Source organism: Prionailurus bengalensis, chromosome E3 (assembly GCF_016509475.1).
Source record: "Prionailurus bengalensis isolate Pbe53 chromosome E3, Fcat_Pben_1.1_paternal_pri, whole genome shotgun sequence".
Taxonomy (NCBI): Eukaryota; Metazoa; Chordata; class Mammalia; order Carnivora; family Felidae; genus Prionailurus; species Prionailurus bengalensis.
The window spans coordinates 20010808-20032489 of NC_057357.1; the positions used below are offsets into that span (position 1 = coordinate 20010808).

At 50.4% G+C, this 21682-nt stretch overlaps 1 protein-coding gene across 3 annotated transcripts in view; it reads right to left on the reverse strand.

The window, feature by feature from the left end:
* LOC122471525 (katanin interacting protein) overlaps nucleotides 1–21682 on the reverse strand; it is a 194466-nt gene that overhangs the window by 154180 nt on the left and 18604 nt on the right. For all 3 annotated transcript variants that reach the window (XM_043560246.1, XM_043560244.1, XM_043560245.1), the window contains exon 2: nucleotides 20884–20939. In XM_043560246.1, the coding sequence (XP_043416181.1) occupies nucleotides 20884–20939 (56 nt within the window). The remainder of the gene's footprint in view (nucleotides 1–20883; nucleotides 20940–21682) is intronic.

A 21682-nucleotide genomic window follows, 5' to 3' on the forward strand; every position in this document is an offset into this window, starting at 1 on the left:
GCCCACCACCAAATGTACGCTGTCTACCATTTCAGTCACCTTGAGCTTTACAGGGGACACGGGACTACGGCAGGGAGGTCAGATGAGGCCTCAAGGGGGAGGCAACACAGAACCCAAATATGAGGGACAAACGAGTTAATTTGGGGGGGGGAGATGGGAGTGTGCTCCAAGCAAAGTGGACACACACGTGATGGCCATGTGACAAGAAGGCACAAAGAGCAGGAGGGACAAGGAAGCTCTGAGGGGCTGGACCCAGGGGAAGGGGAGCAGAGGATGACACAGGGCCGAGGGGCCGGACCACCAAAGCCACGGGGCCCACAGCAAGGAGTTTTGCCCTCGACCCCGGACCACTGGGGAGCCACATCGGGTTACTGGGGCAGAGGGGGCGACGTCGGAATGAGAGGTGGGAGGTGGCCGAGAGCAGGTGCCGGGAGCAGGTAGGAGGCTGCGGTGGGGGTTCAGACAAGAGGTGTCAGCAACATGGAGGACGTAAGGGGAAGATGTTTTCAAGGGGAAAGGTACGGGACTTGGCGATGGGCTGGAAAAAGGATGGCGGGGAGGGGAAGGTATCGAAGGCTCTGCAGTTTCCGGCCTGTGTGATGGGAAGGGCGGCGCCGTCATTCTTGGGGAGGTGAAAGCTGGCGGGGAGAAGGGCTGACTTTGGCTTGGGGCAGCTGTGTGGAGACGCTGAGGCACCCAAGAGGAGCCATTCATGGGCTGGCAGCTGGGTATAAGGGTTTGGGGCTCAAGGCTTCAGGGCACAGCGAAGATGCCCCTTCGTCCCTGCTCCCCACCCCACCCCCATCCCGGGAAGGGTTACGCCCTCCCTCAGCGGTGTCCCTGACGCCTCCTCACGGACTGCTCTCTGTCGCGGCCCTTATCCAAGCCGCTGTGGACGCAGCCCAGATGACTCGTTCACACCCAGGTACGGGGAGCGGTGATGGCTAGCAGCTCACGGCGGGTCCCTTCCCAGGAAAAAAGCCAGGGAATGCTGGGCTGATGCCAAGGGTCCACAGACCCAGGCTCCTCGCTTGAACTGGGGACTCTCTGAAGCACCACCCATCCCCAGAGCTCCCTGTGGGATTACCTAGGCCTGCATCACCATTCGACCCCTCCCTCTGCTCAGCCCCACGTCCCTCGTCATCCACAGGTGCTGTTCCAGAGAACTCTCCCCAGCCAGCCTCCTGCCACACGTCTTCCCTCCCAGAGTCCGCTCTCCGGGGGACCAAGACAGCGCATCTCTCCTCCCCCTCCCCGGGCTGAGGGTTGTTACATCAGAGGACGTGGATAAATGCATTTTGGATGATATGGACAATCATGACTCAGCCAGGACTCCTGCCCACACGGTCCCGAATGAAAGTCAGACAGAGCCGAGTCCCCAAAAGCATGGTGGATTCCTCGCACCACAGGACCCAATTTTTAATTCTCAAGTATGGTGGCCATGGGGGTGTGCGACATAGGCCCCTCAGTCCTGGGTCTTCGTTCCGCGGCTGAGCGGCCAAGAGGGATGGTCGGGACTCGGCTGTGGAGCCGGATGCCTGGGTAGGAATCCCATCCTGCTTGTGCGAGTGGGAAATGGTATTCGTGGCTGAGTTTCCTCGGCCGTCAAACTGGGATGATGGGCTAGTGGCATAGTTCATGCCAGCCAAAAAGTGGAAGCAAGCCGGCTCGTCCTTCAAGGGATGAATGGAGAGACAGCAGGTGCGGGATAGCCCTACCACCTCACGTGCTCAGGTCCCCGAAAGGATCCGAGGTACTGAGACGTACCCCAGCATGGACGGACCCCGAAAACATTATGCTTCGTGAAAGGAGCCAGACGTGTATATGAAACGTCCAGAAGAGGCCAACCCATAGAGACCGAAAGTAGGTCAATAGTCACCAGGGCCTGGGGGAAGCAGGCAGAGGGAGTCACGGCTAACAGGTACAGGGTTTCTATCTGGGGTGACAGACGTGCTTTGGAATTCGGTAGTGGTGAGGCCCTCACGGCACTATGAATAGGCTCACCACCACCGCAGTATACACTTCAAAATGGTAAATTCTGTGGCATGGGAATTCGATCTCGATTAAAAAAAAAAAAAAAAAAACACCAGAAATGGGCACGGCGATTAAAAGCAGCCACCTTACGAACATAAACTGTTCAGGATTCGGCCTGGCTTATGACACGTGCTCGATACACATTAGCAGTTGAGACGACGTTCATGAGACATCTTCAGAAGTTTCTAGCTCTGACGGCACAACATCTGAATTCACGGTGGACCCCAGCCCCAGCTCCCCGAGCTAACCCCGAAGGCGTCCTATACCCCAGTCAACACCCACCTGAAATCCACGCAAAGGAAAGATGACGTAACTCTTTTAAGGACGCAACTTTCCCTTTCCCGTGTGGGCTGTGGCGGAGCTAAACTCTTTCTGGGGAGAGCAGCTGGGTGTAGGATCTGGTCTGCCTCCAGAGAGGGGCTGCTATCGCACCCTCAGAACAGGCGCCGGGCTGGTGACAATCACAAACCCTTGGACGCGTTGTCGCGGGGCGGGGGGGGGGGGAGGGCAGGCAAGGAATGCTGGCAGGCCGGTGGCGGAGTAAGAAGCCCGCTGATAGAGGAGTTGGTCTGCTCTAATAAAAATAGCGTTTTTATAATGTCTCGGCCGGTGTGTTTGTCAAAAGGGGATGGCTTCAAGCTGGTGAGGAAGTCTAGGAATAGAAACTGGCTGGCAGGGAAGACGCCAGGCTTGCAGGCTGCAGGAGAGAGGGGAATTCATCTGTGCAGGAGGAAAGGAAGGGGCGGGGAGTGTCTGTTGCAGCCCCTAAAGGAACCCGTGTCCCCATCCCCAAGGCGGGTTCTAAGAGTGGAAGAGCAGCCCACAGATTCCACGGTCTCTCGGCTTCCTCCCCGCTCCCGACAACCCACGGCCCGCCACACAGATTAAAACCCGCGGAGGCTGGCAAGTCAGATGGTGGCCTATGGGGGGGCAGTATGACCGAAACAAGACCGGACAGAATCCCACATGGCCTCCATCTACTCAGACCCGGCCATGTCACTCCTAGGAAGCCTCCGGAAAGACACAGGTGTCCGAGGAGGAATGTACAAAACGCTAAAGCCCTCCCACTGGAAAACTGGCTGGATAACCCACAGTCTGGCCATAGCATACTGTAACAACAACAACAACAACAAAAGACCTAGGTTTATTTGTAACACCAAGAATGGAACTCTCCCAGACACAGTTCAGGAAGGATGGGCAGGTTACGAGATACAAAAGCACATCGCTGAAGAACCCATTCATGATGGCACCATTTCGTTAAAATACATACACTCCCAAAATACGACATGTAGTTTTTACAGATATCCTCGGGTATACAGAGGCACAAAGAAAGGTCTGGAAGGATGCACGCATGCCAAGCTCCTGACAGCAGTGACAGTCGAGGGGGAGGCCGGGAGTAGGGAGGGGTGGGAATTGGCAAAAGGGATTTGAGCCTTATCTAGAAGGCTGAAAATAATTTTCTTAAGGAACTTGTTTTCAAGCATTATTTGTGTAACTAATGACCTCCACCCACCCTACTTCCCTTCTCAAAAAAGAAAAAAAAAAGCAAAAACAAATCAATGGTTCCATATTCCAGACGGAGGAAGCTTGACATGGCTTTCCCCTTGAATTCCAGATTCTCATATCCAGCTGCCTGCTCGAGGTCTTAACAGGTTTTAAGCTGAATTCCTGGTCTTCCCCCTAAAAGCTGCTGCCACTCCTTCCCATTTCAGGAATTAACCAATCTTTTTTTTTTTTTTTTAATTTTTTTTAATATTTATTTTGGACAGAGAGAGGAGAGTAGAGAGAGACAGGGCAGGAGCAGGGGAGGGGCAGAGAGAGAGGGAGACACAGAATCCAAAGCAGGTTCCGGGCTCTGAGCTGTCAGCACAGAGTCCGACGTGGGGCTCGAACCCACGAGCTGTGAGATCATGACCTGAGCCGAAGTCGGACGCTCCACCGACGGAGCCACCCAGGCGCCCCAGGAATTAACCAATCTTTTCCTTCCGGTTGCTCAAAACAGAAACTTAAAAGCCCTTCTTGATTCCTCTCTTTCTCTCCCACCCATAGCCGATCCAGCAACAAATCCACGTGGCTCTCCCTTCAGAGGGCTCAGGATCTAGCCCCTTCACCGCTGCCCCCGATCCCAGCCACCATCACCACCACGTCCTGCTGAGGTCAAGTCCGTTTGGTTCTGGCCCTATTCTGCTCAAAATGCTCCTCCTCATTCAGACAAAAGCCCAGGTCCTTATAAAAGGCCACAAAGCCCTACACAACCTGGGCTTTACCCCTCTGTCCGTGCCTCCCACCTCCCTGCCCCTCATCCCCCCTAACTCAGCCACGCAGCCTCCTCCCTTGGGAATTTTGTCCTAGCTCTCGTCCCCTCCCTGCCTTTAGGATCTGCCCCCTTCTCAGAGAGGCCTTCCTGAGGACCCCCGCCCAGCACTCCCCACCCTCTTTCCCGGCTTTCTTTTTTTCTCTGACACCCTTCCTATTTGACTTACTCATTTGCTTAGTGTCTGCCTCCAGCCACCAGGGCTTAAGCTCCACAGGGGTGTGGACTTGTGTCTGCTTCTTCACTGCAGAATCGACCGGACCCAGGACAGTGCCTGGGACACAGCAGGTACTTGACAAATATTTGCTAAGGCGATGTAGGAATGAGCAAACAAAGGTTTCTCCATTGGCCCCCGCCACCCCCTTGGCTCCCAGTACATATTCCTGGCTTCGAGCACAATTAACTACTGGCTGGTCCCTCAGACTCCTGCATACGCTCGCGTGTTTGCACCAGTTCTCACCTGCCTGTTACCCCAACCCTCCTCTCCATTCATTATTCCAGGTTCAATGTCATTTCCTCCTTGAAACCCTGGCCAACCCACTTCCCCCATGCTATCCCATTGGCTCAGTTACAGGCTTTCTCCTCTGGACTCCCGTAGTTTCTCGTTGCTCCAGAGTTCATCAACTGCTACCATTTATAGAATCAATGACTCTGTGCCGGCCACAAGCAGTTTACAAGTATTATCTCGTTGAATCATTTTAACAGCCGATAAAGTAGGTTTTGGTATCATCTCCATTTTACAGCTATGGAAACTGAGGCACAGAGAGTCACCAGCCCAAAAGTGACCCACCTGGAATCTGAACCTAGCTCTACTGGACTCCAAAGTCCGTGTTTATACTCTTCAGCATGAGGTCCCCCACCGTGGCTGCTGAGTGAGTCACTGAAGAAACAGGCAAACGAACCAATCAAGGGTCTCAGAGCCCTGGGCTGGGGCTGGACCACGGTGATGGCACAAGGTGGCTCTTGACACTGGCCGGCCCTTACCGACACCACCATAGAAGCTGTCCCGGGACAATGTGGCCCAGGGCGAGGAGCACGTTACATTGACATGAGCATGTGCATCAGACAAAACCAGGATCAAGTCCAGGTCCCTCTACTTACTAGCCATGTGACTTTGGATCTCTCTTTCATTTGCAAAACGCGCAGGGGGACTCTGGACGTTACCCTGCCCCGTGATCACAGGTGACAGCACTGAGACTCCCACGGGCCACGTCCAGACGGTACGACCCCACCGCGAACTGCAGGCGTCTGGACCGGGAGCGGGTGCCTGACCCAAGTAGGGCCGATAATCCTGGAGAATTGGGACTGACAGGTTCAGGGAAGGTCTGACAGCTCTCTTGAAGGCAGGAAAGTGAACTTGGGTGTTGCTTTGTGGGACCGCTTTCTGCCAGGCGATCTGAGTACGAGAGAAAGCTGCTTTGTACCAAATGACAAGAATCACAGATGCCCACAGTCGTAAAGATAAGAGTCATCGAGAGAGGGTTTTCTGGGACCCTAGAAGGTCGCAGGCACTGGTTCACCATTCTCGACACCCAGGCACATCCCTGCCCTTGGCTTCTGTGAGTTCAGCGCCCACGCTGGAGAGTCTCGTAATGAAGTAACACAGTGCTCTGCTAAAGCTAGATTGAGTTTTGTTGTTGTCGTTGTTGTTGTTTTTTAACTGAGTCCTAAGTAATACAAATACTCACCTGGCAGACTTGTTATAAGAAATGAAAGTAATATATGAAAGGCACTTACCTCAGTGCCTGGCTTGTGGCATATAAGACCCCATACGTGGTTGCTAATATGATTATTAAAATCGAGCCACAAGGACATACGATTACAGGAACTGGACAAATGAATCAACTTGCACAGTCCTCTAAATTACTCTTCCCCTGAAGGGTGGCATGCCATGGCGTTCTGTCCTTGGTCCTATCCCAAGCTGTAATTTTATCAATGGCTGGGTCTGGCTGTTGAAGGCTGTTTATTAAGTCTGCAGATGACATTCAGCTGGGAGGCACACGGAATCAACTGGATGACGGAATCTGGGTTCAGCTCAATTTCTACAGCCTAGAGATGGATCGAGAACAGCTTGACAGAATGCATCACGGCCAAGGTAAAGGTCCTACACAAGGAGAGGCACTGGGGGAGAAGCCTGGCTTGAGAAAAGTTCACGAGACAAAGACAGACTTTTAGCTAATGTGCTCAGTATGAGCTAACAGTGTGGTGTGACTGCCAAAAACAACCCCCCGCCCCCACAGCACACACAATGAGCGTGTTAGAAGTTTCGTCAGAATAAGAGGAAGGGAACCAGCATGTTTTAGCACCTACTGTGTGCCAGGCCCCGCATGAAACTCCTGATGTACTATTTCCGTGGGTAGTCTCACCAACCTAAGAGGTGGGTATTATGATCATTACTCCCGTTCGACAGGCAGGGAAGCTGAGGTTTAGAGAAGCGAATGGACTTGAACAATGGAGTAGAGGGCAGGGTTGGCATCAGAACCCAGTTCTTATCAGGAAGTGCATTCCATCCCTACATTCTACATGGATCAGCCCATAGTTGGAACCAACTGTTTGGTTCCAACACAGTGTATTTTTAGAGAAAGATGAACCTGCTCAGATGAGGGTGGCCAGGAAGGTGAAACCTGTAACAAGAGGTCACCTTGGGATCGAATCGAGTTGGCAAGACCAAGAGCAAGCACACATGTCAGCCTCTCCTGCCCAAGCGCACAGAAATGACACCACGTGAAATCCGTAAGAGCCTGGGAAGATAAGGAGGGGTGCCCCTGGCAGAGGAAAAAGGTCAAGATACCCCTGAGAAATGGATGGCAGACAGAACTGGATTAACGCAGAAGACACACGGGCCACATCAGAAGAACTGTTGCAAGAGGGGAAGGCAATCTTGGGCTCCTTCAAACCAAGAGGCAACACATTCTCCAGGGAGAGAAGAGGGCCCGAGGTCAACGTTCAAAGACACGGACTACGCACTTTTTTATTTTTCTCTATTTTAGACAGCAAGCAGAGGAGAGGGGCAGAAGGAGAAAGAGAGAGAATCTTACTCAGGCTCCGTGCTCAGTGCAGAGCCCAACAGGGGCTTGATCTCATGACCCTGGGATCATGATTCTCGCCGAAATCAAGAGTCGGACGCTCAACTGGCTGAGCCACCCAGGAGCCCTGGAGTGCAAATTCTTGTGGGGTCACTAAGAGGTGGCTCTTTGCTCCGCTTAGCTTGGGGGATCCGTGACGGTGAGTCTCTGGAACAGAAAAGCAGGGCATATCCAGCAGGAAAAGGAAGATCCCATGCCCACAAGACAACAAACTATTGGCACCACCCTTCTTGCAGCAAGCCCCACCCCTCTGACGCAATCACTGGCTGCCTAGAAAGAAATGCATCCACAGAGAAGAAAAAGAGCTCACAGAACACAGAAGAGCACACATTCACAAATCACTGAACATTCCAGGAAAACTCACGCCATCAGAGAGGGGGGCCAACTCAACTAACAGGAGGGCCAACAACCAAAGAAATAGAGACGACGATGCAGAGACATTTAAGATGCATTTAATATTCTCAGAGGGATAACGGGGGACATTGTCTCCATCAGATAAGTACAACCTCGTACGGAGAAGAATTAATTAGGAATCACGAGTGAAAGATGTAATCATCAAAATAAAAAGATCAAAAGACAGTGAACAGCAGACGAGATACAGATACAGAGAACATTCCTGAGCCGGAAGATCGGGGAGAGGCATTTACCCAAAACACAGGAGTAAGGACGAAGAATACTGACAAAAATTAAAAGGTTGTGAATAGCCACTATTGGCAAGGTTGGAGGCATTCTCCAATATTTTTGGTAGGACTGTAAATTAGTTTTTTCTTATGAGGCTATTTCTAGATTTCCTGCCACTTGAGCCAAAGAAATCCCTGTTGTGAAGGCAAGGGTCAGCCAATTCCAACCTATAGGCCAAATCTGGCCTGCCACCTATCTTTGTCAATAAAGTTTTATTGGAACACAGTCACACCCATTCGTTTACGTACTGAATATGGCTGTCTCCATGCTAGAATGACAGAGCTGAATAGTTGTGACAGAGACAGTGTGGCCCTCAAAGCCTAAAATATATATTACCTTTTATAGAAAAAGCTTGCTGACCCCTGATTTAGGCAATAGTTAGGTTTTCTGTTACATGCAGCTGAATACACTCCCAACTACAACAATGAGTCGAATTGTACAAATAGAATGAAGTCCAAAAAGTCCAAAAAGATGAACATTCCACTGATAACTGGTTATTTCTAGGGAGAAGAGTGAGATTGGGGTAAATTTCAAGGGGAATTTTCATTCAGTGCCTGAACTTGGCATTTTTACAAAGACACTCAAATTACTTGGCAATTTAATTTTTCTTTATTGAAAAAAATTTTTTTAATGTTTGTATTTATTTTTGAGACAGAGAGAGACAGAGCATGAGCAGGGGAGGGGAAGAGAGAGAGGGAGACACAGAATCTGAAACAGGCTCCAGGCTCTGAGCTGTCAGCACAGAGCCCGACGGCGGGGCTCGAATTCACAGACTGTGAGATCACGACCTGAGCCAAAGTCGGATGCCCGACCGACTGAGCCACCCAGGTGCCCCGCAATTTAATTTTTCTAATAAAAGAACGATTGAGGGGTGCCTGGGTGGCTCAGTTGGTTATCTGACTCTTTTTTTTTTTTTTAAGCTTCCAACTCTTGATTTCAGCTCAGGTCATGATCTTGCAGTTTGTGAGTTTGAGCCCCGAGCTGGGCTCTGTGCCGACAGTACGGAGCCTGCTTGGGATTCTCTGTCTCTCCCTCTCTCTCTGCACCTCCCCCACTCATGTTCTCTCTCTCTCTCTCTCTCTCTCTCTCTCAAAACAAATAAACTTAAAAAAAAAGAACAATTGAATTATACTGCACTTAAAAAGAGATGAATCTCACAAATCTTCTTAAAACTAAAAAGACATAAAATAAGTATTTACTCTGTGACTCCATTTTTACGAAGTTAAATACAGGCAAAATTTATCTATGAGTCAAGACAGTGGATGTGGATAATACCCTTGGAGAGGTTCATGAACAGGGAGTTGGCATGAAGCTGCTAGGAATGTTCTATCTTTTGATGGAAATTCTTAAAACTATGTACTTAAGATTTTGTACTTTGTCACTGCTAGGAATTGACCCAAGGGATACAGGAGTGCTGATGCCTAGGGGCACTTGTACCCCAATGTTTATAGCAGCACTCTCAACAATAGCCAAATGATGGAAAGAGCCTAAATGTCCATCAACTGATGAATGGATAAAGAAATTGTGGTTTAATACACAATGGAGTACTACGTGGCAATGAGAAAGAATGAAATATGGCCCTTTGTAGCAACGTGGATGGAACTGGAGAATGTTATGCTAAGTGAAATAAGTCATACGGAGAAAGACAGATACCATGTTTTCACTCTTCTGTGGGTCCTGAGAAGCTTAACAGAAGACCATGGGGGAGGGGAAGGGGGAAAAAATTATAGAGTGAAGGAGGCAAACCATAAGAGACTCTTAAAAACTGAGAATAAACTGAGGGTTGATGGGGAGTGGGAGGGAGGGGAAAGTGGGTGATGGGCATCGAGGAGGGCACCTGCTGGGAGGAGCACTGGCTGTTGTATGGAAACCAATTTGACAATAAATTTCATATTAAAAAAATAAATTAAAGAAATAAAATTAAGAAAATGCTAAAAAAAAAAAAAGGGTATGCACTTTGTTGTATGTAAGTTATATCTCAATAAATAAAAAGCCAAAAAGAAGAATGGAAGGTAGGCATTTCTAATTGTCCCATAGCATGACGCTAATTCCGAAATATATGTGGGTGCACACAAAAAAGCCAGAAGGAAACATGAAAACAAGTAATAGTGATTATCTAGATGGTAGGATAATGACAGATGGGTGTACCTTTCCGTATTTTCCTTTTTTCTTTTTTTTTAAGCTTATTTACTATTTACTTTGAGAGAGAGAGCAAGAATGCGGGACGGGAAGGGGGAGAGAGAGAGGGAGAGAGAATTCCAAGCGGGCTCCTCACTGTGAGCATGGAGCCCGATGCAGGGCCAAAATCCATGAACCGAGAGACCATGACCTGAGCCAAAACCAAGAGTCAGGTGCTTAACTGACTGAGCCACCCAGACGCCCCACCTTTCTGTATTTTCTAACTTCTCTGCAATCAGCGTTCCTTAGTTCTGGAATCAGACAGAGATGAAGAACATCTAATGCAGGCCCTACCAAGGGGGTAGGACCACACGGGCCCCGCCTCCCTCACTTCCCTTGCTGACGGCACAGGAGGACAGGACCTCCCCCACCCCCAGCCGGACCCACAGCACCTAAACGTGCTGCTATGGTTCCAAGGATGCCCTACTCCCTAATTCTCTTTTAACAACCCCACGAGGTGGTAGCCCAACTTTCAGTTCCATTCTGCAGGTGAGAAAACTGAGGCACGGAAAAATATAACAGAAGCATATAATTGCCAAAGGCCACACAGCTAGAACCGGGAGGCAAGCCCCAGCAGTCTGAGCTGGACCTCTGCCCCCTGAGGGCTCCCCGACCACCCCCTCTGCCATTCATGAGCCAACCACCGTCCAGGGGGTCAACAAAGCACGAGCAGCCCTGAGAATATTTTTTGAAAGAGTGTAGGTTTCTGTGTCCAAAAAAAAAAGAAAAAGGAAAGAAATGGAGAACTTCAATGAACTTCCTTATATTTATTTCAGTTTTGTTTTGAGTCATCCAGTGGGGGCAGGGAGGGGCACACACTCCCTTCACTGGCCTCTGATTGGAAGCCAGCTGTCGTTAACTGCACTTGGGGGCGCAGGGAGTGAGTATCAATGTCAGCTTGGTCGGTGAGGAAACTGAGGCTTTCATGAGCTGGCAGTTACCGCCCCTGCTTTCCCGTTCACCTGCCCAGTCCCGTGGTCCCAGGAGGACGGACGGGGGTCCTCGAGGGTCACTCTGAACCGGCAGTAGGGGCCGTGGGGAGAAGCGGGAAAGCAGCCCGTGTGAGAGCCACTTGGTGACCCGAGTGGGGCTGGGCTTCGTGCATTCATCTCTCTCAACCTCACTGAGTCCTCAGACGAGGGAGGAGGGAGTGAAGATGCCCATTTTATAGGTAAAGAAACCGACCCTTGCTCTCGGGTCCTCACTTCCAAGATGACCAAGAAAAGAAAGAACAATGGCCATGCCCAAAAGGGCCACAGCCATGTGCAGCCTATTTGCTGTGCCAAACGTGCCCCATCGGTGTCCTAGCACAAGGCCACCAAGAAGCCCGGGGGGCTCCGTCCGTGAAGGGTCCAACTCTTGATTTCAGCTCAGGTCACGATCTCACGGTTTGTGACTTCAAGCCCCGCGTTGGGCTCTGCACTGACAGAGTGGAGCCTGCTTGGGGTTGTCTCTTTCCCTCTCTCCCTGCTCATGCACGTGCTCTCTCACTCTCTCTCAAAATAAATAAACTTCAAAAAAGAAAAAAAAAAAAAGAAGAAGAAGTCTGGGATTTGAAACATGGCAGAGGCCACACTTGTCAGGGACGTTTCCAAAGTGAGTGTCTTGGGTGCCTGTGTGCTTCCCAGGCTGCACATGAAACCCCATACATGCCTGAGCTGCGCATGAAACCCCATACATGCCTGAGCAAGACGGTCCGGAACCGCTCTGGCACAGCCCAGGAGGACCGAACACCCCCACCCCAACTTAGACCTGCGGGTGCTGCCCCGTGACCTTCACCAAAGCCCAGCTAAGGAGCTAGGTCCTAGAGGACTAAAGAAAAACTGCCCTCTAGGAAAAAATAAAGTGGACTTAATGCCTTTCAAAAAAAAAAAAACAGAAAAAAAGAAAAGAAAAGAAAGGAAAATTGAGCCTTGGGACGGTCGCAGAATGCCTGAGGTCCCCCAGGGTGACACACATACTCTCCGCTTTCCACGGTGCACAGGACGTGGAGTGTCCGTTCAGCCCTGGACTCGCGGCGTTAACTGGGGCGGGTTTGCCTGGGAACCCAGGTGCCCTCGCTTGCAACATGAGGATCACGTTGCATTCCTCGCAGGGTATCCTGAGGGTTTAACAACTGCAGTGTTTCGTCAGCCTCACCGCCTACACGACAAGGTGGCCGTGCGCTGGACAGCTATTGTCTTCTGCCTGCTCGCTATCTACCCTTCCCCCCCACCTTCTTCTGGTCACGGGATCCCGGGGTTCCTTTGGGAAACACCCCTTCCCTACCACGTGCCTAACATGGGGTCAACTCCCACCCCGGCCCCGTCACCAGGGTGACGCAAAACCCTGGGCTGGCTATGGGTCTCAGTCCGCTCTCCTTTGCCGTAGCGGCTGAGAGAATTGTAATAATGACAGGAAGGGCTTCCTACATGCCAGGCGCTGCTCAGAACACCCCTCATGACCTGATGATGTAGGTGCCACTATTATGTCCATTCTTTTTTTTTTTTTAAGTTTATTTATTTTTTGAGAGAGAGAGAGAGAGTGTGTGTGTGTGTGTGTGCACGCACGCATGAGTGGGGGATGGACAGAGAGAGAGGGAGAGAGAGAATCCCAGGCAGGCTCCACACTGTCACAGCCCGATGCGGGGCTCGAACTCACGAACCACAAGATCGTGACCTGAGGCAAAGTCAAGAGCCGGACGCTTAACCAACTGAGCCCCCCAGGCGCCCTTATTATCCCCATTCTACACAAGAAGAAACTGAGGCCCTCGGTCCACGGACTGAGGGATAATTCTCGCAGGCCCGGTTCCCCCAGGAGGCAAACCTTTCCAGAGGAATTTGCGGGAAGCTCCTTCTCTTAGACAGTAGCATTCTCTTTTCTAACCATATTCGGTATTCTACAAAGTGAATTTGGGGGTGGGGAGGTAAAGGGAGATAGTTTCAAGGCAATTTCATGCCTAAGATCTGGAAATATAGAAAACTTTGATGATGCTCTGTTGAAGGGCACACTGTTTATCCAAAACAGGCTCGGGAAGGGGAAGCTGTCAACATTATCTCTTTCTGGTCACAAATTGCAGCCCTCTGATGGGTTTTTCCTAGAGTTTAATCTTGTGCTGGAAGCTAAGCTGATACCAGGAAGGTTTCTGACACGTCAATCTCCTTCCTGGCATTTTATCAGAAATTGATTCTCTTTGCTTTCCGAGGCTCGTGTCTTGGCCTTGCCATTAAACTTGGGTTACGGGCACTGTGTCTGCAGCCACGTTTCCCGCAGCTCCCAGCCTGACTGTGGGGGTCTCAGAGTAGGCTGGCGATTCGGGTGCGAGGGATTACGTGAGGTTCCAACGCACCGAAGGGATGAGGAGCGCTGGTCCAATCGGGGCCTGCTTGATTGTGACAAGACCTCTCATCCATCTGTGACTCTGATGGGATGAGCTTTCTAAACGGGCTACCTTGCCCCTGCCAGTCCTAAATTATAGCCCACAAGGTTTATTGAGCTCCTAGTATGTGCCAGGCACCACGCTAAGCACTTTACAGGTATTAAATCACTGAATTCTTACCACAACCCTCTGATGGCGGGCTCTATACTATCCCTACTCTTTAGAAGAGGAAGTCAAGTCACAGGCAGGATGGGCAACTTGCCTGAATGAAGGGGCTCGCCTAGGAATCCAGGCAATTTGTTTCCAGGGTTCCCAGGCTCCACTACTTTGCTAAGTGGCTTCTAACCCTGCCATGTGACTCATTTGCCCTGGAGAAATCAGAAGTTGTCAGTGTCTTGAGGGACCCCCACCCTCCAAGCTCTCAGAGCTGCAGAGGCCAAGACCTCAAGAAGCAGAAAGGCTGATAATGGTAGCCTCACAACTGGGAATGTACTTGGCAGTTGAATGGAAAACAGATTGGGTCCTTCTCTGCCTAGAAATGTGAACTAAAGGGTTTCGTTCCGGGAGAAGTGTGGATTTGGAATGTCAGCTGTCATATCAGACAGGCTCTTGTAATCAAGCGCTATTAGCTTTCATTGTCTTTTTTTCCCCTTCTCTCTCTCTCTTCCTTTTTTTTTTTTTTTTTGGTTATTTAATAATTTTTTTAATATTTATTTATTGTGGGAGAGATAGTGTGCATGCACACAGCCATGCAGGAGCAGGGGAGGAACAGAGAGAGAGGGGGAGAGAAAGAATCCCGTGCTCTTAGTACAGAGCCTGACACAGGGCTCGATCTCTGGAACCGTGAGATCATGAGCTGAGCCAAGATCAAGAGTGGGGCGCTCAACCGACTGAGCCACCCAGGTGCCCCTATTTTTTAAATTTTTAAACAAAGGGGTTGAGATCTGTACAGATGGAAGGGCCAGCTCCCCATTCTCCAGAAGGCTGAAGTGGCAAGAGTGCTGAGCTCTGAAACGAGGGAGGGGAAGGGTCTGTTGACTGCCTGCTAGCGGGGGGGGGCCTGAAACTTACAGTACAAGTTACCAGCCCCACTGGCCTCCTGCAATCAGCCAAGAGAGGTGCTCAGAGCCAAGGGCCTGGGAGAGATGGCTTTTAAAAACTGAGGTGCTAGACGTGCTTCCACATCCTTCTTAGGACAGCTGCCCTGCTCCTACTCCCCCCAAGCATGGCCTGGAGAACATACCGGGGCAGCCACTGAACAGCCCCCGGTGTGCCTACCTCAGCCAAGGGCAGTCACACTTGAACCTGGCCAGCATTCTACAAGGGGGCCTAGAAGAAAAGCTCTGTTTCTCTTCTGTTGTTGGGAGACAAATTGGGAATGTCAGTTTTTAAAAAGCACATACCCTTTGAGCCATTAATTCCACTTTTGAGAATTTAAACTTCGGCTATTCCTACACGCGTGCACAAAGATGTCTGCTCTAGAGTATTCTTCTTTTTTTTTAAGTTTATTTATTTTGAGAGAGAGAGAAGGAGACAGCGTGAGTTGGGGAGGGGCAGAGAGAGAGGGAGAGACAGAGAGAATCCCAAGCATGCTCTGCACTGTCAGCACAGAGCCCAACTCAGGACTCGAACCCACAAACTGTGAGACTATGACCTGAGCCGAAATCGAGAGTCGGACACCCAACTGACTGAGCCACCCAGGCGCCCCTAGGATATTCTTTAAAGTACTCTCACGATAGGGGCGTCTGGGTGGCTCAGTCAGTTGAGCGACCGACTTCGGCTCAGGTCATGATCTCGCCGTCCTCGAGTTCATGCCCCACGTCGGGTTCTGTGCTGACGGCTCAGAAGTTGGAGCCTGCTTCTGATTCTGTGTCTCCATCTCTCTCTGCCCCTCCCACACTCATGCTCTGTCTATCAAAAATAAATAAACATTAAAAAAAAAAACAGTACTCTCGCAGTAGCAAAAGGCTCCTAATAGCCTAGAGAGTCGTCAACCAGGATCTAGTAATATATTTACAGACAAGTCCACAATTCTTTACATGTATTTATTTATATTATTTATTTATAGGGTTTTTTTAATGTTTTATTTATTTTTGAGACCATGTGAGAAGGGGAAGGGCAGAGAGAGAGGGGGACAGAGGATCCGAAGCAGGCTTTGTGCGGACAGCAGTGAGCGTGATGTGGGGCTCAAACTCACAAACCGTGAGATCATGTCCTGAGCCAAAGTTGGACACACAGCCGACTGAGCCACCCAGGTGCCCCTATATGCATTGGTTTAGTATCAAAACCTGATCTGAACTGATATGGAACTCAGTGTTTTTCCCACCTAGGATGAATATTCATATTTCCCTGCAGATATATTCATGTGTTTGATTATAGGGTGTTGCCCCAGACCATACTGGGATGGTATTACTTTCGAAATTCTAAAATGATGAAACATATTTGGCCCCAAAGGTGTCAAACGAAGAACTGCGTTTCTGAGCATTCATGATGGAGCACTGTACAGCCATTAAAAAAGAAGGAATGAGGTCTGTGCACACGGCCTGCTATGGAATGCTCTCTAAGACGTGTCATTAGGTGAAAAAAATAATGCCAGGAAAAAAAAAAGCAGCATGTGTCGCTGTGCTATCATGAGGACAGAGGACAGATACGCTCTGCATAGTTGTATAGCTACAGAATACTTCTGGAAGGACACGTAAGACATTTCTTACTGCGGTTGCCTCTTGAGAGGGCATCCGGGGGACTGACAGCAGGAGCACTTATCCCTTAAACAGCCTTTGGTATCGACCATCAGGTCAGTCGGTCTCTCTTTCTGCCTCTGAACTGGGAGAAGGAACAGCTGGTAGGGAAGAGAATCAGGACAATGACAGGTGCACAGACAAGGGGGAGCAGCGGCATGTCCCTGGTGGTACACAGAGAGGCCTGTCCAGCTTTCCCCATCCCCGGAGGCAGCCTGAATCCTGGACTCCCTCCTTCCCTGTGTTCCCTTGAGATCCGGTTCCTCCTCTGCTTGGCAAAGATGGAAGGAGTCTCTAGTCCTTGCACCGAAGGGCTCTGCTCAGCAGCAGGAAGGGCCGTGTGTGCGTGCGCGTGCGCGTGCACTTGTACGTGCATACAAAGGGGAAGCTTAACGTTTTCTAGGTGGTTGAGTTAAATGACTTTGGCAGTCCTTCACAGAGTGAGCTTAGCAGACGGGTGTGCTGGGAAGAGCACTTTTCAGAATCTCCAATCGGCTGCAAAAGAAGGCAGTCCGTCGTCACGGGAGCCTCTCAGACTGGCTCGGGGCGGGGGGGTGGCGCATGAGCTAGCCTGCCTGGGGCCCACCCGCCTGGGGGCGCACAGCCAGGAGACTGGAAGGCTGGAATCAGTCCAAAGTCCAGCCGGAGCAAGGGAGACCCCTTCAGCAAGAAGCACAATCGTGCACTCTGTCCAAGGGCATGGATACCTCTCCGTTAACTGCCAGACATGCTAAGAAATGGTTAAAATAATGCAACGCCTAACGTTTATGGAACGCTTAGGATGGGTCCTGGCGCCGCGCAAGGTATTTAACACGTTACTGCCTAGTAGACACAATCTCGGGAGGACAGGGGTCAAGAGAATCGTCCAAGGTCCTATGGCTGGGATTTGAGGCAGAGGCACATGTGGCTACTAATTCGGTCTCCGGGAGTCCCTGTGTCTCTGTGCAGCAGGACAAGTCTCCAGTGCCACGTCGGTGAGCCCCACGGTGCCGTGGCCACCAGTATGGACGCTGGAGGGGCGACGAATCAAGATCTGTTCCCTCCTCGGTGGTTTTCTTTTTTACTTTTTTAAACACTGTGTGATAAATTTACTTCCTAATGATTTTTGAGTAAACTACAATGACCACAATTTCAAAGTCATTAATAATTCATGACCGAGGGCCATAAACACTATATAATCTCCACAGGCAAGAAACCACGAATACTTGTTAGCGACAAGGCTGAGAATATCTTTGCCAGCTAAACGGAAGTACGCACCCGCTTCGAGCTACGCCTCCCATACGCGTTTCAGAAATGACCGCAGCCCTTCCAAAGCCTGGGTTCCAGCTTTCTTTCCCTCCTCCAGCACCCCACCCCCTGGGGTTTTATCTGTGCCTGTGCCACGGCTCGAGGACTGAGGTGTCCTGGGGCCAGGCAGCCAAGCAGAGCTCAGGGAAGGATCTGAGCTGAGAGCCAGGGGTTACTGGCTTTCACCTGTGGCTGCACACCGGAACCCCTTGGGGGGTGGTCACAAAATTCCGAAGCCTGGGTCCCACCCCTGGAGATTCCGATTTAACTGGTTTGAAAAGAGGCCTGAACTTCGGGGTATTTAAAAAGCTCCTGGGGAGTCTAATGTGCAGCAATGTTGGTGACCACTGCCACGGTGTGGTTGCCGCTCTCTCTTGGCCACCGAGCAGGTGTGCGTGGAGGCAGGCATGGCAGAATGGAGCGCCCCACCGAAAGGAGCTCTCCTCAACACCAGCCATTGCCCGGTGTTGCCTTAAGGGAATAAGGCCTCTGTGGTCGTTCTCCATTTTAGCAAAGAAGCCAGAAGTGCGCATTGTTCTGTGAAAATTGTAAATTAGGCGGATGCCTAATTTTTAAAAAAGGTGTAATGGGGGAGGGTGTCTGGGTGGTTCAGTCAGTTAAGCGCCCGACTTCGGCTCAGGTCACGATCTCACAGTCTGTGAGTTCGAGCCCCTCGTCGGGCTCTGTGCTGACAGCTCGGAGCCCGGAGCCTGCTTCGGATTCTGTGTCTCCCTCTCTCTCTGCCCCTCCCCCACTCATTTTCTCTCTCTCTCTCTCTCTCTCTCTCTCTCTCAAAATAATAAACATTAAAGATTTTTTAAAAAATAAATAAAAAATTGTAATGGAGTCCGGGCCAAATAAAACACATCTTTGGGCTGAATTTGGCTGGCAAGTTCATTGCAAACAGCCTCCCCTCCTCCCCTCACCATGCTGGCCCATGACGGCACGGAGAAGTTCCCAATCCCAACCCGGGGAGGAAACGGCACGTTCACCTGCCACGGCGTGAGCCGGCCTGTGTCACCTGACCACCGGAGGAACACGAAGAACCTCCCTGTCTGCTTGTTCCCACGAGCTTGTCTTTTCCTTGCCGTTCATGGTGACAGAGTCTGATCTATACCCGGCATCCTGTGTAAGGCACAGAGTGTCAGGAAGAGCAGATTTCACAGGTGGCGTGGGAGGGATGCGGAAAGGGGAGGAAGGTGGAAAAATGCACGTTATATCAAGATGAGCATCTGCCAGCTTTTGCCATTAGTTTCCTTCTCCTATTTTTCTAACCAAACAAAAGCCCTGTGAGGAGAACCAGCACCCTCTTTTTCAGAAAGGCCCGAAACCATTTTAAATCTCTCAGATATTGTGATAAATATCTCCACTCTCTTGGTTTGTTTGGGTTTTTTTGTTTGTTTGTTTCTCGTTCCAAGCTCTTCGCCAGGCGGAGTGATCTGAAATGCTCTGGGGCAACTGGCAGGATGGGAGTAGCCAAGAAAGCGGCAATTAGGAAGCCCTGTTGCCAAGGAGAAAGACTGAGGAGGAAAACAGTATCTCAACTAGTTACCCGCTGCCCTGCTTTGTTGATTCCCAGCAAATTTCTTAATGCAGATAAATGGGATGCTGTTACTCTGTGATCAAAAGCCTCGGTTAGGTCAAAACAATTCATGCCTGGCTTGGGAGCGGGGAGCGGGGGGCGGGGGGGTGCTGGTCACCCCACCCCCAGGTCACGTCACCAAGGGGGGGGACCAGGAGCCTGCGGGCCTGTGCTCACTCCTGTTCCGGGCTCCTCTGCCCCCCCCTAGTCTCTGGAAAGACTTTGCGGGAGACGTGCACATCTGTTCCTGCTTCCAGAAAAATGTTCTTACCAGAAAGGAGTGATGGAATCCACCCCGGCTCAGTTTCTAGAACGTCCACTGGGGCTGACACTTAAATCTTTTTAGTAGCACCAAAGTCCCTAAGTTATCTCTCAGCCCTCGTCCCAGGTAGGCTGCTTGAATGAGAAAACCCACGGTGGCTGTTCTGGCTACAGTTGAGAAAGGAGACAAGAGGGGGTGGGATGACAGCCATCGCAAAGGCCCTTTGCAGTCCAACCGCAACCTGCCTCCTCAGAGCTGGTTTGGGAGGCCAACACAGAGGACACAGACATGGAAAGAGAAAGACCAAGTGTTGTGGCCATTTCTGAGCCCCTGGACCCAGCTCAGCCTGGAAAATTCCTTTTCATTGTTGGAATTATGTCACTTTACAAGCAAGAGTGTTAACACGTAAGTGTTGATGAATTTCAGGATTGGTCGATACTTACGACGAGCCACACACCTGCATACCCATGTACCCCTACACTCGTCTGTGGCTAAAGACTCCAATTCAAACTCCCATGAGCTTGAAGATGTCATCAAAGGGCCCTGCGGTGACCTATGGGTCCTTGCTATCACTGTGTACTCCCAGGCTCAGCTACTCTTGCAACTTTCCCTATTCATGTCTCTCTGACTTTGACTTTGACCATGCTGCACACCCCGAGACCAGGGCTGTGTCTCTCTCATCCCTGGTGCCGGGCACAGAGCAAGTGGGCTCGGTGTGGCAGGTTTCAAGAAGGGCCACAGTATCTGTAGATTTCTCACCCAGAGGTGAGACCTATTTCCCCACCCGGCAAATCTGGGCTGGCCTTGTGACCTGTTTTAAGGAAACAAAGTAGCAGTAGTGACACCAGCTCGGGGGGTCCAGCAGCTTCCACTCTTCATGTGCGTGGCCCTGTGAACCTCCACATGAATAAAGCTGGCTGCCTTGCTGGCGGACGAGAAAGCATTCAAAGAGAGCTGAAGCACACTACCGATGCTCAGCCATCCCCAAGGCGACACGGCGGCTCACTGCAAAAGCCCGAGTGAGTCCAGCGGAAATCAGCAGACCTGCCCAGCTCCAATGGCCGACCCACAGAATCACCAACTGAATGCACAGTTCTTGTTCCACATCCCTGAAACGTGGGTTTGGGATTGCTCAGTTACACAGACAAAGCTAACTGACACACTTCCTAAGAAATTGTCACTACAATGCAGCGACACTTCGGTTGAGAGCTCTAATTGCCAGCTAGCATTTGGTCTTGGATTCGAGCTGGAGACTCAGAGGGAAACAAGAAGGAAATCCAGGAAAACTTATTCACCAGCATGCTCCCTCAGGTACCTTCAAACAGAGTCGCCTCCCACCCACCCTCACCAGTGACACATTTACCTCTTTTTTCTCCCGCGAGCAGGACCGGCTTCTGTCAGCCTTCCGCGGAATCTGACCTGTGGCAGTTCAAAAGCAGAACCAGAGATTAAGGCTCTTTTAAAACAGCTAGTTTATCACCGTGAAAGCTTTTTATTTGCAAACTGAATAGACGGGACCAATCATAATCAAATGATTTTAAGAAAATGTAGCCTATTATTATAGTGGGAAAATGGCATGCTCTTGAAATAGACCAACGGCAAGGAAATGGTAATTCACACGCTCACGTTATTTGACTGTAATGAACAAAGCCTCAGCTCTTTAATCTGGAACATTATCTGCACTCTGCAAGGGCCGACTGTAGATTTCCCAGTCGAGTTACATTTTTATTAAATTGTTTGGAATTATATAAAATGCCTTCCACAAAAATGCCTTCCACTGTGCGCATACACATAACCTTTGATGAGTGCACACCAATGTGCTTCACCAAACCCCCAAACTCAACACCTAGGTGGTGGTGCAGATGTGAATTAGCAGTAATCACCCGCATCTCCCATATAACAGGTAATTTCAGAGAGAATGTTGCTTTTCTTAGAAAATTGGAAGACTAACGTTTGAGGGTGAGCATAAATTCAACAGCTCGACATCGTTATGTTTAAATATGCTGTTCCAAATGCAGTTTTCACAACTTTTATGGAAGTGTCCATTGTAAAAGGATTCCTTGATGGAAAATTAACGGATGGCCTTGGTTTTAAAACACAAAGTGGGAACCTCTGTGCTTTGGCAGCGTGTCTTCCAAACTATCCGGCCTCACTCTTGGGGG